Source organism: Parasteatoda tepidariorum, chromosome 2 (genome assembly GCF_043381705.1).
Source record: "Parasteatoda tepidariorum isolate YZ-2023 chromosome 2, CAS_Ptep_4.0, whole genome shotgun sequence".
NCBI classification, from domain to species: Eukaryota; Metazoa; Arthropoda; class Arachnida; order Araneae; family Theridiidae; genus Parasteatoda; species Parasteatoda tepidariorum.
The window spans coordinates 44,559,747-44,577,614 of NC_092205.1; the positions used below are offsets into that span (position 1 = coordinate 44,559,747).

Consider the following 17,868-nt stretch of genomic DNA (forward strand, 5'->3'; position numbering starts at 1 on the left):
ATTGCAATCATTAGATCAAAATTTTCAAAAACATTTAAAATGTGTAAAGCAACCAGTTTTAGTAATTTAAACTAAATTAAAAAATTTGATTAATTTTTAAAAATCTAATATAATAATGCAGATTATAAAAATCACAATTTTAACAGTAAAATGTTTATTTTTAAGATATTTTAAAAAATTCAGAAAAAAAATACAACAAAATAATATGTGATAATGGAATCGTGTAACAATAATATAATTAACTAAAATGTAACTCATTTTCATATTCAACAAATTTTTAAAAAAATTACAGAATTTCATTTACATTTTGATAATAAATGGAAACTAGCAGTAGTAAGTATCTCTAGTAAAATTTCAAAATATCACAAACTTATTGGTCATTAAGATAAAATTGCACAAAAGTCAAGTCACAGAAATTGGTTTAATGACCAAAACCATTAAGAATTTCCATAAGAAATTTTTTTTACAAACAGTACAGAATTAAACTGCAGATTAAGGAAGAAATATTTTAAATAAATAAGCTATAAATGAAGCTTATACAAAGTAACTATAAACTATTTGTTAATTGTAATTATGAATTTTTAGAAAATTTAGTTATTCTTCACAAGGACAATACTGTAAATGAAAAAAAAATCTATTTTTATCTACTTAAAAAAAGTTTGCCTGATTTTATGTCTAACTAGGGCAAACTTTTTCTCATTTTCCATTCTCTGGTCTTCCAACCCTTTTTTAAAAAAAAAATTCATTTCCTATCCTTTCTTTTTCCCTGTGTTGGTTGTATTTCTCAACCAACAAAGGGAAACCGCCTGAGCGAAATGAATTCTTCCAATATGCCTGTAGAAGCTTAATAGCATAATAAATATGCATCTATATTAAATAGTAAAGTATTTTGATGATTAAGATTTAGCTTTTTAATAATCATAGAGATTGCCATCATTGTAACTGGATTTAGAATTTTAATTAATCAAGTCAAATATTTATATTATACTTTAAATTACTATTTGTTACGAAAATAATAAAATATTTTGTAAGATTTATTTTTCAAGTCCTCAAGTATGTATTGAAATGCTAAAATTTAATCTGCAGTTTAAACCTAAAATAATTCTAAAGAAAAATTTGTATCACAATAATTTTAAAATGTAAGATTTTTTTTAAGTACCAATATCAGGTTTTATAAGTATAAAAATGACAATTTAAACCAACTAAAACCACAAAAAATCACTATTTTATTTAAAGAAATTTATTTACTTTAAGAGAACTTAAGTCGCAAATAAAATAAATAAGAGTATCAAAATTAACATTTAAGACAAAAAAAAAAAAGACACTGACAATAAGACTTCAAAAATATTTCACACTTTCAAGAGAGCGAAAGCTGAACTACAATAAGTTACAATAAATAATTCCTGGAATAATTATCACGTTCATGAGTACGAGAAAAGTTGAAGTTTCCACATAAAAAATGCAAATGGCAAAATCATGAGCATTCATCGTTCTTCATTGGAAGAGAGTTTCAAGCTGTCTTGCTGCAACAACCTTTGTTTGTATTCAACATAAGCATCCCACCTTGCTTTTCCATATTCCTAATTGAAATGTTTCAGTATCAATGTTTTGTTAAAATAAAATATTTCAAAACATTTTAATGAATTTTTACAAATAATACAAAAAATTTAAAGTTTTACAATCTTACTTTTAAAAATAGTGTATATTTTACTTAATTAGTATTACTTACCCAGTAAAACACCTGAACATAAATTCAATGGACAAGCTTTTCTATTTTTTTAACAAAAAGAATTATACTCATTATATAAATAAAAATTAAATCATATATTTCTAATAAAGCTATTTTTTCTATCATTATTAAAAAAGAAGAAAAAATTATGGAAAAATGTAAGTCAAACATTTTTTAATATCTGTTTATTCTTTGAAATAATAATCATTAAATAAAAGAGTAAGGTCATAAATGTTTCTGAATGAGATTATGCAAACTAATATACTAATAATATAACATTAAATATATAGCGAGTTTTTATAATCAGGAAAGAAAATAAAACACAAAAATATACTATTTAAATTAGCTGCAATATTTGATTGAGATGGATAAACTTGAACATAAATTATAATTTTTATGTTTATTATAGTCTTCAGTTCATAGTTATAAATAGCAAACAGATATTAAATTCAAATAGTTGTGAATTATTTTTTAATAAAATGTAACTAAAAAAAATTTTTGAAAGTAAAAATTTATAATTGAATTTATTTAAAAACAGAAAGTTTTTTTTTAAAAAAATTAAAATAATAAAATTTTATGAAAAAAGTTAATAACTTTTTTCTATAAAATTCATTTCATTACTTAATAGAATTACTTATTTAGATTTCCAATCAAGCAATTATCTGACTAAACCAGAGGTCACCAAAGTGGTCNAATAGAATTACTTATTTAGATTTCCAATCAAGCAATTATCTGACTAAACCTTATCTTAAGATAAGTAATTTTTCAGAAACTAAGCAATTTGAAGAAATTTTTTAAAATATACAAAGTCTAGGAGAACTCTTCTGCTATAAAAAAAAAATAGCTTTTGCTCTTTTATTCAAAAGTTACTTATAAACTTAACAGTTAAAAGCATTTCCAAAATTCATATTAAATTATTTTTTTCAATTCTTAATAGGTATAAACAAATATCTGACATTCTAGAATAAAATACCAGTTATAAATTTTAAATCTATTCACAGAAACTTTGTAAGAAGCTTATAAAATATAATACAGTTGAATAAGAAAAATAAAAGCATTTAAGATGTGCAAATTCCAAGGCAAATTGTCATTTGAAACAGTCAAACAAAATAAAATCAGACTTAAAATTAAAGTAAGAATTAAGACATCTTTAATGAATGAAACATAATTCTCTATAATTATCAATATTTTTATTCAGCTCTGTACTTTCGAATGTTAAAAACTAAATCTGTGGAGTTTTCACCAATTAAAAATATTTGATGTTATTAATCAATTTTATATTACATCCTCAATAAAAACAACTTAGCCACATCTGAATATATATTGAAACAAACTGTTTATAAAAAGGGGCAGAAAAGTCATTAAAGATTATCCCATCAGACAATCATGGAGAAATAAAAATCTTTCATTTAAATAGATTTAAAAAAATTAGGATAGAATTTTATTGTGTTTAAATTTAGCCTATTTAAAGATTCTTTACAGGAAATTTATTACAATACAACTTGTCAAATATTTAACTAAAAAATAAACACTTTTATGTGCAATAAAATAAGCAGGTGCAGTTTCAGGAACTAAGAAGTGGAGAGGATGGGGTAGCAAATGACAAAAAGAGGTGATGGCAAATGAAATAATTTTTTTAGTGGCCACCTTATTTCTACTCGCCAAGTGGCGCTTTACTAGAAGGAATAGTCCCTTTACTAGAAAGAATCTATTTTATTATACCATTTTACAGAAAAAAAGTTTAATTCTTCTTACCCAATAGCCAAACTGAATTTGTGAATTCTGAGCATTCACCATAGCCCATAAAGTCCACAAAAAATGAGAAGCCAGCACAAATATTGAAACTTCATGTAGCACATGTTCTTCATTATTGACTTCATCTGATATTTCTGTGTCTGCACAGCTGCTTTCAAAATTTTTCAAATATGAGCGAATAAAATTCAACTGAAAGAATAAGATTTTAATTAATATTTCACAAAAATTACCTGGAAATATTTTGTTACTTTGAGTTTCATTATCATTAGTAATATTCAGTATGTTATTATTTAGCTTATTATTCGGTACATTATTATTAAGCTGTTATTAAGTACCTTATACTTTATTTTACTTAATAATATAAATTGAACAGCGAACTCAATTCTGAGTTTAAGACTTTAAATTCAACTCTGTAGTCTTGTAATTTTAAACCAAACTCAGAAGAAAAGAGAAATTCTGGATCAAACATTTGGATAAACTAGCCCTTGCGAAGGACATTTTGATGGAATTAATCCGCATTTGCTTCACATTAAGAGGAAAACCCTGAAAACCTCTAATGGTTAGCCTGAGAGCAAGGGGACTCTAACCCATGATCTGTTTATCACTGAGGATATTTTACGTCAACACTGTGGTCAGAATGAGCGGGGAGCAGAATTAGTATCAGCTTATTCGAGGCGAACGCTCTATCCCCTCAGCCACAGCTCACATACATTATATTGTAAGAGTATTGTACTTAACAGATTATACATGTAAGAATTTAAATATTTTTCTCAGTTTATTTATTTATGTATTTTTAATTGTAACATTTGACACGAGATCATTTATCAGAGTAAAAAAAAAAAAATTCTACACAAACTAATTAAGGAGAAGCAAAAAAGCAGGTGAAAAAACGTAAGCAAAATATAAAGTTAAAAATCGGCAAACAAGAGGGCTAATAGCCACTCTCTAATCCTGCAATATCTATCGTAGAGAACTCTGGTAACTACTGGACATGCTCTAAGATGTCTAGCATCTATTATTTGATCAGTTTAGCAGAGGACACAGTTTTTAAAATAGACAATTCCAAATTTTTCGAATAATTACTTAAGTTGTTACAGATTTTAAGTTTGATGACGACAATTGTGTACAGTCTTGAAGAATCTGGTACCTATTCAAGAGTTTTTCACAAATTTTCATCCTTAAAGTGTTGAAATATTTTACTTTAATAGCTCTCAAATTATTTAAACTTATAACTTTGTAATTACAAACAATATGAATAAGAACTATTTTATAAAAACTTGCATCAGCTTTTCAAACAATTATAAAATAAGTAAGTAAAATAATCATTTTAATAAATAAAGGACTGAAATAAAATAATTGGAAAAACAATAAGCAAGAGATAAAAATTGTTTTGGCCATCTTATTAGTGTTATCTCTACATATATGTATAAATTATAAAATAAATAATCATATAAACAGCTCAAAAGGTAATAAAAATAAAACATTAACAAAACAAAAATCTATTTCGACAAAATTTATTCAGACGATTAACAGGGTACAAAATAAGTAATTTTCAATGTCTAATAACATATTACTCACTTGCTGACTAATTGTTGGATATTCCTCTGATTTAACAGTGAAATGAGGATACTCTAAAGATGAATAATCACAGATCCACTCACAGAAATGATTAGCTATATCAAATGCCCTAAAAAATAAATAAAAAACTCTTTTTCAATAAAAGCTTGCTGATAAACAAATACAAAACATATTTCAATCAAGAGGGAAATAAAATTATGACAATTGCTAACAATTGCCAATAACATGATCAGCCAGAAAAATGTTATTAAATATATGTCAAGCATAAACTTTTTTTTTTTTAAATTTTCCCTGTTAATATTTAAGTGACACGAGTAATGTTTTAATTTTTTAAAGCTTTTCATTTTGTCCTCATCTCTTTCATTTTTTTAATCTCAACATTATAGAAAATGTAATTAATCACTTTGTTGCAGCTAAAAATTAGAATTTCTATAAGGTCAGTTTTCTATGTAGACAAAAATATAATTACGTACATTAAAAAATTCACATAAGATTTTGCTTTAGAAACACTAACATGGATTATTTCAATCTAAAACAGAAATTTTTATTATTCAATATATATTTTTATTTTGTATTACAATACAAATCAGTGCAACAGTTAAAGCTATAAAAAAAAATTTATTGCTTAAAATGTAAGTATCAGTTCTAGATTATTTTTTTTACTTTTAAGTAAGTAATTTTTGAAATTATTGAATCAAAGTTACAATCATGTAAAAAAATGTAGAAAATACTGAAATTTCTTTAAATTATTTTTTGTTTTCTAACAAAGTTATTTAATTCAAGCTTTTTATAACATGGCATGACATTTAAAAAAAAGAAAAGGATTTATTTTTACTTTCATTTCTAGGCATGAAAATATTATTACAAAAGAAAAAAAATACAAGATGTCAAAAGACTAAACAAATAATAAAAGGTACCTAAAAATTGTACAAAAATGGTAGGAAAAGGATGTTAGTTTATTTTTATAAAAAAAATATTAAAAAAACTTTAAAAAAAGCTTAATAGGTAAGTTAGAATTAGCAAATTTTGATTTTGAAAATTAAAAACCCAAACAACTTGTATAGTTGATAACATACCTGAAGTTATAGCTACAATATTCAAAATCGATAAACACAATTTTATCTTCATTAGCTGAATTTGTCTCAGGAACTAGAATGTTACCTAAGTGGGAAAGGCATTTTAATTACTAAGAATAAGTAAATATTTTAAAACAGAAAAAAAGTTTAATATTGACAAGTATATATATNATTGTGACAAAACAGAACGGGGGATTTAGCTCCCATCAGAACTGGCCTAGAACAAAAGTTGTCCAGTTAAATAAATTAATTAATCAGCTTATGAAAGAGTAACTTAAATTTTTATATTATATATTATCCTCTAGCTCATAGTCAACTAAAACATTTATACTAATAGAGGAATCTCATTTAAAAATTAATATTTTAAATTACTACTTTAAAATCCTTCTACCTCAACCTATTATTCTTTTTTCAAAGGAAGCACTCTTATTTTGCTATTTCACATATTTTTAACTAAATTGGTTATTGTAAACTTATAAGAAAGAAAAATTTTACACTTAATGAAACTAAACATACAAATTATACTTAATGCTTAAAATGTATAATTTTAAAAAATATTATTACACAGATAAAATAAGCTCTTATAACGTAAGCAGTTTGTTATAAAGAAAGAAAAAATAACTTGCCTAAAAAACTTACATGAAAACCCCCGTAATAAAAAAAAACTTATTAATATTTAAGTCTGCAACTAATTGGTTAATTATTAACTGAAGGTAAAAAGAAATTGTATTAACCCCTTAACTGCCGCTGGCGTATACATACGTCTCGGCCAGACGATGCGCTAACTGCCGCAGGCGTATATATACGCTTTCCTGAAGTACAATGCGTTGCATTGTGCTGCTATAAATAGAGCTACACCCCCCGACTTGAGCATGCAGTAAAATGACCTTGAAAGTTTTCACCAATGGAAGTGTTTGCAACGAATGTATGTATTACCAATTTCAGAGGAGGGAAAGGGGGAATGATAAAGGGATGTGTTGGAAAAGTTATATCATAATATTTATTGCTTGTGTGTTTCTATTTGAGTAAGGTCAGGTTTATTCTTCTTTCGCTTTCGTTTCCCGTGTATATTCGTCGAGAATCCCGCTATCAGTGCAATGAATGTGATGTTGGTTTATGTGTCCAACCATATTTCAGGATTTATCATACATCAGCTAAGTTTCAACACCTTTTAGATAGTATTTTTATTCTTTAACTTAAGTTTTGTATTTTCGTTTTTTCCTTTTTCTTCTCTCATGAAAGTAAACTGTTTTTAAATTGCAAAGCGTGCATCTTTCCCCCCCACCAAAACACCGCGTAACAAAGCACACTTGAGTGAAAAATGGTGGCACTGGGGAGTGAATCATGTAAATTTTACTCGGCAAGTAAGGGGTCAACAATGAATTCACTAATAACAAACAGAATATAATATTAAAAAGAAATTTACATAAAAAATTCATACTTTAGCCAATTAAATTCTTTTTCCCAGTCTACAGCCAATAACTTCATAGCACAATTCTTTTGTTCTTCATTCAAATCATCTAACCTAATTTCATGCTTTACAAACTGTATCCAGCTATAAGAAATATGAACCAAGAATGAAACATATTGTACACTAAATTATTTTCATGGTAAAAAGTGTACACATTTTCATAAAATAATGAGTATCTATTTCAAATTCATTGAAAGTAACAAACATTATAAATATTAAAGAACATTTCTTTTAGTTAGTTTAAAACAGTTTTAAAAAGTATTCAAACTAACAAAATTTAAAATAACCTGAAAACACATGTTTTATAACCCAGAAGAGGTCATCAGGTCATAGCCAATAATAATAAATACAAAACTTGGAAATAAACTAAGGTATAAATTCATACACAAAATGATGAACAAAACTTATTTTTTATGTAACCAGTTTAGAAAATATATTAAGCAAATCAGACTGAGAAAAACAGGCTGAGCCCCCCAGAGAAAATCCGATCTTTGCAGGATTAAAATAAACAAAGACACAAATTTACACAAAATATATATATCTTCATACTTAGCTTTGTTTCTTTCAGATGCTTTATTTACATTTGTAAGAAATGCAAACAGAATCAATATTTTGAATCTTTGAAAATCGGATAGCAACACGCAAACTTTCAAAAACATTCAACTAAAAAATCATAATAATTCATCTAACAGTGATATCAATGCAATTAAAAAAAAACATAAAATTAAATTACTGTGCAGAAAACTTGTTTTCTTACCTGCATACAGTACCTGAATACTAATTATATTTTACTACCACAAAAATTTTTGTCAACAACTCAAGCTAATGTAGCAGTCAGAATTACTCAAAATTGTGTACTGAAAATAAAATAAAAATGATATTGCAAATGACAAAAAAATAATTACTAATTTAAATTTAATTGCTTAGTAATTTTTTCCGTCATTATGCATAGCCACATTACTCCTTTACTTATATTACCAGACTAATCAATCCTTTTTTTAAATCTTATTATAGAATTTTTAATCAATTTCTGCAATTAGTTAAGAATTCCATTACATTGTTTAAAAATTAAATATTTCATTTTTATTTTTTAGAAAAATTCTGTGGATCTATTAATAAAATAAAACATTAAACAAAATTATTTTTACTTTTTCAAAAGCTACTACAATTAATATTTTATCTCTAATGATACCAAATTAATGAATCAAAATTAAAAATCTGTAAGTTAAAACAGATATTAAGTTTCAACCTTTTTTTGCAATTAAATTTTACAGGAACACAAATTTAAATAAATGCTTTTTATAAAAATATTTTTCGAATTAACATTGTGAACTTAATGTATTTTTGTATTAAGTATGTAATTAAATAAAAATTTTGAATTATTGAATTATCAGATAAAAAATGCACTAAACAAAATTATTTCTTATTTAGTATTACTTCAAAAACTATTCTTGGAAATTTTTAATGTGAAAATGAGCAAAAAGTACCACAATTGCTGTTCAAATTATAAAATTTAAGAAGCTTCTAGGTATAATCAGTAAGTTAGTCAGTACAATTGTAAAAAAATCCAAAAGTCCAATATTAGATGCATAAAAAATTAATTAGGGAAAATTCATTTTATGCTTTAATTTATAAAAAAAAATATTAAAATTATAACCAGCTGCTTTGAAGGTTTTCACTTAAGAAGTTTCTTGTCTGTGATGTCATCATGGAAATAATTTAAGATGGCAAGAATCTGGACATGCAGTCAGACATCTTATCTGCAATTAGCAGTTATATAGCATATACACAACATCATCAAATACTTTAAAAGTGCATTTTTTTGTAAATTTATCAAATATATATTTTATTTTAAAATTTGTTTGCATAAATATTACATTAATATCAGCTTGAGCTAATCACTTACATTAATTAACCAATGATTTAAAAAAACACTTAAGTTTTTAACTTACATATAAATGTTTCATATAAGAAAATATTTGGTTTAATAAAGAATTCTAAAAAAATAGAAAGTTTAAATGGAAATAAATAATTGTACATTTTTACGGTACCATACAGTTTCTATTGATTACAATTAACAGACATTTTCTATAACAAAATAATTATTCAAAATAGAAAAATTTACTCAAAGAAAATAAATTACAGTTATAATAGGAATAATATAAATGGAGCTGGTTAACCTACCAATATTCTTAACATTTAGCAAAAAATTGTTGTTGATAAGTTTTTAACTAAAAAAAAGCTATATCAAACTTTTGGAAATCTTACAGCTCCAACAAGCAAGACATGTCTAGAATAAATAAAAGACATTCATACAAATAACGCAATTCATAAATGAATCATGTAGGAAAAAAAAGAGATAAATAATAATTCAATCATAGAAATTTTTATTTCATTCAATTTTGATATATTGCAGTTATTCCTTTCTTAACTATAATATGGAAAGACTTATGGTAATTATAAGCAAATCAATTTAACATAATTTAAATAGATAAAAATCAATGTTGATCAAATAATTTATTTTTAATATTTTGAGCCTCTTGAAGTTGGTATTCACATCAAGTGTATTTATTTTACTGTAAAGTATATGATGCACCAGCATAATTGCTAACAAAACAAAATATATCCCCCCTTTTTTTTTAATGTTATACTGATTCTTATTCTATACCTTATCTAATATTTAATTATTGTATGCTTGCTAAAATTTAATTTAATGTACTAGTTCCTAATTGTTTAATACATTGCGTTTCCTAAATCAATGACTTGAAATTGAATGCACAGTATATATGTATAAAAGCAAAAACATGCACATACTTACCAATAATATCTTTATACAAATAGTAATTAATGTCAGAAGTATAAAATGATAAAAATAGAAAGAATACACAAAAATAATAAACAAATAATCTTTCATAAGAAGAGAATTCCTAAGCTAATAGTTAGTTTTTCATATTTCTTATTTTGAATTTCTGTTGAATCTTTGACAAATTTTAACAGCCCGTTTGAGTGATCTGCTTGTCATGCCAATAATACTGAATTAATGAGATTGCAAATCAATAAAACTAAAACATAGATACTATGTAAATAAACATAGATTCTACGGAAGAAAAAAATATTCTGAGACGTATCTTAAAAACAAATCCATAGAAAATGTTGATGAATTTTATTTTGGAGCAACCTTAACAAGGTGGTACAAGTGGAACAGACATACATGGTCAAAATAGGAAAGGTAAAATCTTTACAAATCATTAAGGAAATCAGTTATTTTGGAAAAACATACGCTTACATTGACACAGGTTAAAAAATTAAATGAATAAATAAATAATCATGATAATTTTTGGGCAAAACATTATTACAAATTAAATGCTCTAGCATAAGCAAAAATAGTATCTGTTGACAAAGAGATAAAGATGAGAAGATTGGATCTTAGTGACCACATAATAAGAATACACAGAAGAAATTCCTAGAGTTTATTAATTACAAAGGCATTGGATATTAGATTGGACACTAGAAGGAAAAAATTGATGGGCATGCCAAAGATTAACATGATCCAGATGATGAGAAACAGAATTAAATTAACAGAATTAAATTATAAGATATTTATGAATCTAAAATAATTTGCAACACAAAACTTACTTTTTCATTTTGTCAAAAAGCCATGTAGGCTCTTTATTTATAGGTACATTTAGTGTATGTACTTTTGCTAACTTTCTGGCAATTGTGGCAGACATTTCAGGACTTTTCAATTCATCACATGTCATTGCTCGAGCCTTGAATGGAAATAATATCATTAGAATAAATTGTGAGATACACATAAAATAAAAAGAATAAAAAAATAAGACTGAGTATTACAATATTTGAATTGAAAAATATAAACAAAAATAACTAGAAAAAGAAAATATTCATTGATATATTTAGCAATTAAATTCAATCAAATATTTAATAACCAATATTATTCAAATACTATTTTATTAAAAAAAAAAGAACATACAATAAGACGTCAAATAATGTTGTAATGAAATGAAGTATTAAATTCATTAACATTAGTTGAAGTGAAAAGGTAATTTATTGATAGAACGTTATTTTCTAACGAAACTCTTAAAACTGCAAATTAATTGCTTTCATTTAAATCTATTCGTAGTCTTTCCACAACTGCAGATTATGCAGGTGATCTACACTTGAACAGAAATACAACTATCTTAAGTAAAATTAAAAATGTAAACATTTTGAATAAAATTAGCTAAATAATTTTCATCACTAGTGGATTATCTTCTGAATTTTCAAAAGGCATTAATATCATAATTTTGAATACAAGAATACATGTTATAGACGGGAACATTTATAATCATAAAGCAAAATATTGCTAGTTTTTTTATGAAATTCGTTTTATTTTTATTTCATTTACAGAATTTGAAAGTTTAATTTATCATAAAAACATATGATTAATCTCAAATGGAATTCAAGAAGTCAAATTTTCCAAAAACAGTTCAAAGTCAAAAAACTAGTGTAGTTTAAAAAAATTTCAACAGTAAGTTTTTACACTAATTGAAATACTAATATTTTACAGATGTCTTCAGTACCCTTGAAAAAAAGTAGAAAAATAAAATTTGTGAAAAATATTCGTCACAGTGTTAATAAAAAAAAGTATTTATTGAAATTGTGCATTTATGCACGTTTGGCTGAAAATGGGTTAAACCAATAAAAAAATAATGTAGAAATAGAATACATGCACCTTCATTTATCAAACAAGTTTTCTTTAAACAGTTTTTACAGAGGGAATCTACGCCTAGGTGAGAAATATATATGTTATTAAATTTGCATGATTGCTAAAGTGCCAGAGGATTAAATAATCATCTCCATCAGTAAGCTAGTTTAACTTTACTGTATTAAATAAGTAAATACAATAAAGTAAAAATGTTTATACATTTTCATTTTACAGTTTCTCTTCTGGGAAAACTTTAATTCAATTTATTCATTGTTTTTTATTTTTTATTTATTTATTTTTTTTCATTCGTTGCTCTTCTTTCAACCAATTATATCTCCACTAATCTACTTAGATGATTATATTATTAAAAATGTCATTAACAATGGTGCTAAAATCTTTGAATAAATTCCTAATTTTCTAGTTTTTGATTTAAGGCTTAGTAAAGAAAAGAACAGCTAATTATGCCAACGTAATCATCATATTTTTTCTTCTTCATTTATTTACTTAAATGTACTTACGGGAATGTATTCTTCTAAGCGTCCACCAGGGAATATGCCATACAGTTTTGGTCCAAGTTTTCTTTCAGACAACATCATAAAGATGACACTCTCTGTAACTTTAGCTTCAATACCTTCATGTATTTGTCCATACATCCGCATGAGAACTTGCTGTGGTTCACCAACAAGGGGAGTGTGTGTTTCTGGTAGAGAGCAGTAATACAAAAAATTGCTCATGCCACCACTAAAAAAATATTTGAAAGTCAATAAAAAAGATATGATAAAGCACAAAAGTTTTAAGAATAAATATGCCAAGAGTTAGAAAGACATAAAAAAAAAATTAACATCCTTGAAAGCAAGCACAATCATACTCGGGCTTCATAAGAAATAATTGATTACTCTGAAGATCCTTTACCAGAAATATTAATTTTGAAATTATTTTAATTATGATAAATTGATATTTAAAAGTAAAACTAAAAACTTATTACAGTCAGGAGAAAAAGATAATGATTAGATATCAATTTCATACAATGAAATTGAGATAAAACATAATGTTACTTCAGTAGTTCAGAAAAAATAAAAAGATATTTGAAACTTGATAAAGAACGTTTTTTTTTTTTTTTTCAAGATTCATTGAATAACAGGGAACAACACTTTCATATTAAATAGTAAAATTATTACTTTCAATACATATATTAATTTTTTTACAATGTTAAAAATTGATTGTTGTTAGTATTAACCTATATTATAATACAGTCGTCCCCACTTAATTGCATATCGGATAATCCGGTTATAGGAATAAAATTTAATGGAACCAAATAATTTTATATGAAACTAATATTAAATTTCCTCCTTTAAATTGATATTTGTTGTTTCCAGTCCTCGCTTAATTGCAAAAAGAAGTACTGAAATGAAAAAATCTGTTTATTTTTAATAACTGTTTCACTAGCTAGAATGAAATTTTCAGTTAAGAAGGTAAGAATACAATAGGGGGTCACTTCAACAGGGACTTCCTGTTCATTTGTTGCTCTGAACAGATGTTAGGAGCATAATTTAAGAATTAATCAAATCTTGCTGGCAGTTATACATTGTAGTGATGTAACGGATAATGATGGGGCCGAATAGCCGAATATTTGGTCAAATTTTAGGCCGAATACTTACTTTTTAAATATTTCTCTTTTGATTGTAATTAAAGTAATTTTCAAATTTTAAATTAAAAATGAAAAAAATATTAACAAAATTGCTTTTTTAATCCTTGTATATTTAAAAAAGTTTTAACAACTTGATTTATTTTTTGTAATAATTTAAATATCTTGATGCCAATAACAAGGCAATATGGCTTTTATAAATCAAAATAATTAATAATAGCATATTTTAGCTATAGTTATACTTGTAATTTATATGCTATTTTATTTAAGATAAGAATTCATTACTTACCACTGTTAAATGTATTCTTAACTTTCTTTTTTGTCAGAAAATTATTAAAACTCAGAAAATTAAGAACTTTTTAAAAAGTTTCACTTTTGAAATTTTAATTTTGTAATTAAATAATTTTCAAATTTTAAATTAAAAATGAAATAAATATTAACAAATTTGCTTTTTTGAACTTTCTATATTTCAAAAAAAATTTAACAACTTGATGTATTTTTTGTAATATTTTAAATATCTTGATGCCAACAATAAGGCTTTCACAAATCTAAATAATTAATAATAGCAGCATAATTACTAATAGCATATACTTCATTAATCGGCCGAATAACTTCAGTATTCGCCTAGGCCGAATATTCGGCAAAAGGGCCGAATAGGCCGAATACCGAATAGTGGCCGAATATCCGTTACAACCCTAATACATTGCAGTGAATGAAGGGGTTTTACTCCTCTTTGCTTACTTCACTCACACATCAGTTAGAATGTAAAAAGGGACAGAGTGATTTGTTTCACAGTGAAGACTTATGGTCCCCTCCTGGGCGTCCTATTAGATTTGATAAGAAAAAGTTTCAAAAATCTAACACACTAGTGTACAGTGTGTCTTTCTCTAAAGTAGAATAATTATTGCTTACTCCAGTAAATGCAAGATGAGCATGAAAAGGAATGATTTGAAAGAATCGAAGAAGAAATAAATTTCAAAAATCACAAACTGAAATAGCAAATTAATTTAGAATTTCTCAACTTTCATGGATAAAAATAAATAAATAAATAAATAAAAAATAAATTAAAAAGACTGTAAGTATTTGAAAGGAATACGCAAATCATGAAAGTCTCAGAAAAAAAGTAAAGGGAAAATCGAGCATTGATAAATTGAGGAATCGAACAGGTATAAAAAGTCTTCAAATACAGATTTTTTTCGAAAGGAACAAAATAATATTATAGTACTTGCATTATTTTTTTCATTAGCATAGATTTATTTTTATATAATTTTAAATAACATTTATATTTTATAATACTAAAACACACAGTTTAAACTATAATTGTTTATTCATCATAAAATTGAGTTTATATGTAAAGCAAAACACTACACTAGATACTATTAAAAAGTAAAATTTCGTAAAATTTTTGCATTTTAAATTCAAAATTAATTGCATTTAAAATTGAATAATACATTTCCCTTTTAATTAAATAACCCTCTTAATTGAATAGTGTTAACTCGAGCCAATGGTATTCCTTTAAGGGGGATTGACTGTACATTCTAAAAAAAAAATGTGAGTGTTGTTCTTGTGTTTCAATGTCTACCAGATTTCAGTATTAGCAGACAGTTTATTTCAATTACGCAGGGCTTTATCATTTCACGGGCACAATCTATGAAAGGGCATTAAAATCACCACTTAATAATATGATGCAATGAATCTCAATCTAACGTAAAATTTTTCAAAAAAGAAGCTCATGTATCAAGTGTTTTAAGTTTAGTTCAAAAAAATAAAAGTCAGATAAAAACGTTGACCGAGCATTCTTATTGGACAGATGCTATGGACATAATTTCCTCGCATAAAGATCCTGATATCTTTGATTTTTCATCAGCATAAAACTAGTAAAAGTTATAAAGATACTTCTGACCAGTAAAATATTTCTCTACCCTTCATTTGAAGGCAATATTTTTTATCATCCCTTCTTAGTATTCCTTGTTATTATTACGTTCATGATTTTGAATTATTATTTAAAAAAATTAAAAAAAAAATGCTTAAAAAAATAGAAAAAAAAATGCTATGATATAACCTATTTACGCAAAATTTATGAAAACAAATTTAAATCTGTATCTAAACTTTTTAACCATTTTACAATTAACTATACCAGAATGGAAAGAAAAGAAAAAACTCGTTTTTTTTAAACCAGATTTTTTTTTAAATTTAAAACATGAGGTTAAACAATAGCTTAGACAATAAATTAAAAGTGTTTCAGCTATTAGAAGGCATAATCATGAAACATTTTTCAACTACTAAATAATATTATCAATAGACAATAACAAAATATCTACTTTTCTACCATAAATTTTGCTAACAGGATAAAAAAAAAAAAAAAAAAAAAANTTGGGTTTTTTTTAATATGCTTTGCTTTACATTTCAACTTAACAAGCAAATAAAAATTTAATATTAAAATTTTTTATTAGTTATGTGAGAATGAATTCACCTTTGTTTTCCCATATATAAAAAATCCCATACTTCAGCAGTATTTAATGTCATTAGTAGTAAAACATATACATTTAATTAATGATTTAATGATAAATAATGAATAGAATACTTTTGTTAATTTTTTAACACAATGAAGTTATAAACATATTAATTAGCTTATTACATTATTAACAGCATTAAATAAAATAATATANATTCAACATATCTTCAAAACTATTGTTTACCATGTTACCAGCTGCATAAATACTTGAAACTTTGAAAGCAATCTTTTTTTAATGTAACAATTAATGTCCGATGGCCCATTGACTTGAAAAAATATTCTATACATATGAAATTGACAGTGGGCGGGGGTACCCGCTGGGCGGGGCTACCCGACTCTCCCCTACATTGATAAAATTTTAAATGAATCTTGCAAATTTTTTAATATTTTTGAATTATGCTCTTTTATATAAGTATTACATTTTGAAAATATAAGAATTATTAAAAACGTATTGTACTATAATAATAATTTGTTTACGTTGATAACAGAAATAATTCTAAAAATAAACTGAAAAATAAAATATATAATTCAGAACACAAGAAATGCCTGGTTTTATTAAAAATTTAATTTGACGCATTTTAAATTGTACTTAAAGAGAAAGATGGAAAAATCCATATTTGAAGTATGTACTCGTAAGTAACTAAACAGAAAGAAAAAATTATGCAAAATGCATTCCAACTTTAAATTCAATAAAGGCTATTAATGCTAATAAATAAAACACTATAAATAGTGGTAGTTGTAATTTATTTACATCAAACTAGAGCTGCACAATGGGCTATTGGAGACGGTCGGGGAAGCATCCTTGCGGATGATCCGAAGACAAGTCATCGCAATTTTGATCCTCTTCCGTGGGGATGGCCGTAACCATCTAGATCAGGGCTTTCCAACTTACATGAGGCCGGGGGCCACAATTAAAAACACAAATCAAATGGCGGGCACCAACTTTATCAAAATTTTGTGTAGGACTCTTTTATGTTTGAAAGAACATTCAATATTACTGTCAGACTTTTACCAAGTTGTACAAATTAAAATAAGAAGTAGATTTTTAAAAATATTTAATTGTTATTAATAATATTTTTATAAATATTAAATACATATTAAAAATTCAGGCTTTAATAACTTTAATGTGCACTTATGTATTAAACAATTAATGTGCAACAGATATCTAATTGTTCAGATATAAAACTTTAAAAAGGTTGGTATTAAAACTTACATAGTAGCACACAAAATGTTCAGTAACAAAATTGAGGTTTGTCTGCTGAAACCACCACAGAATAGATATTTACATATTAAATTTAAAATTTACAAATGTGTGTGTAAATATTTTCATCCAAAATGAGTGGTTTCAAAAAGTTAAATCGGAGAATTTCTTCGAGAAAATTTCTGATACACAC

The 17,868-nt window shown here is 25.3% G+C and overlaps 1 protein-coding gene across 1 annotated transcript in view; it reads right to left on the reverse strand.

The window, feature by feature from the left end:
* Nucleotides 1-1,049: 1,049 nt before the first annotated feature.
* The window catches only part of LOC107440480 (choline/ethanolamine kinase), a 44,524-nt gene continuing 27,705 nt past the window's right edge, over nt 1,050-17,868 (reverse strand). The window contains exons 3-10 of the mRNA XM_071177534.1: nt 12,833-13,055; nt 11,246-11,379; nt 7,580-7,693; nt 6,297-6,355; nt 6,139-6,223; nt 5,063-5,171; nt 3,485-3,673; nt 1,050-1,580 (exon numbers count right to left, since the gene is read on the reverse strand). Of these exons, the coding sequence (XP_071033635.1) occupies nt 1,485-1,580; nt 3,485-3,673; nt 5,063-5,171; nt 6,139-6,223; nt 6,297-6,355; nt 7,580-7,693; nt 11,246-11,379; nt 12,833-13,055 (1,009 nt within the window). The 3' untranslated portion in view covers nt 1,050-1,484. The remainder of the gene's footprint in view (nt 1,581-3,484; nt 3,674-5,062; nt 5,172-6,138; nt 6,224-6,296; nt 6,356-7,579; nt 7,694-11,245; nt 11,380-12,832; nt 13,056-17,868) is intronic.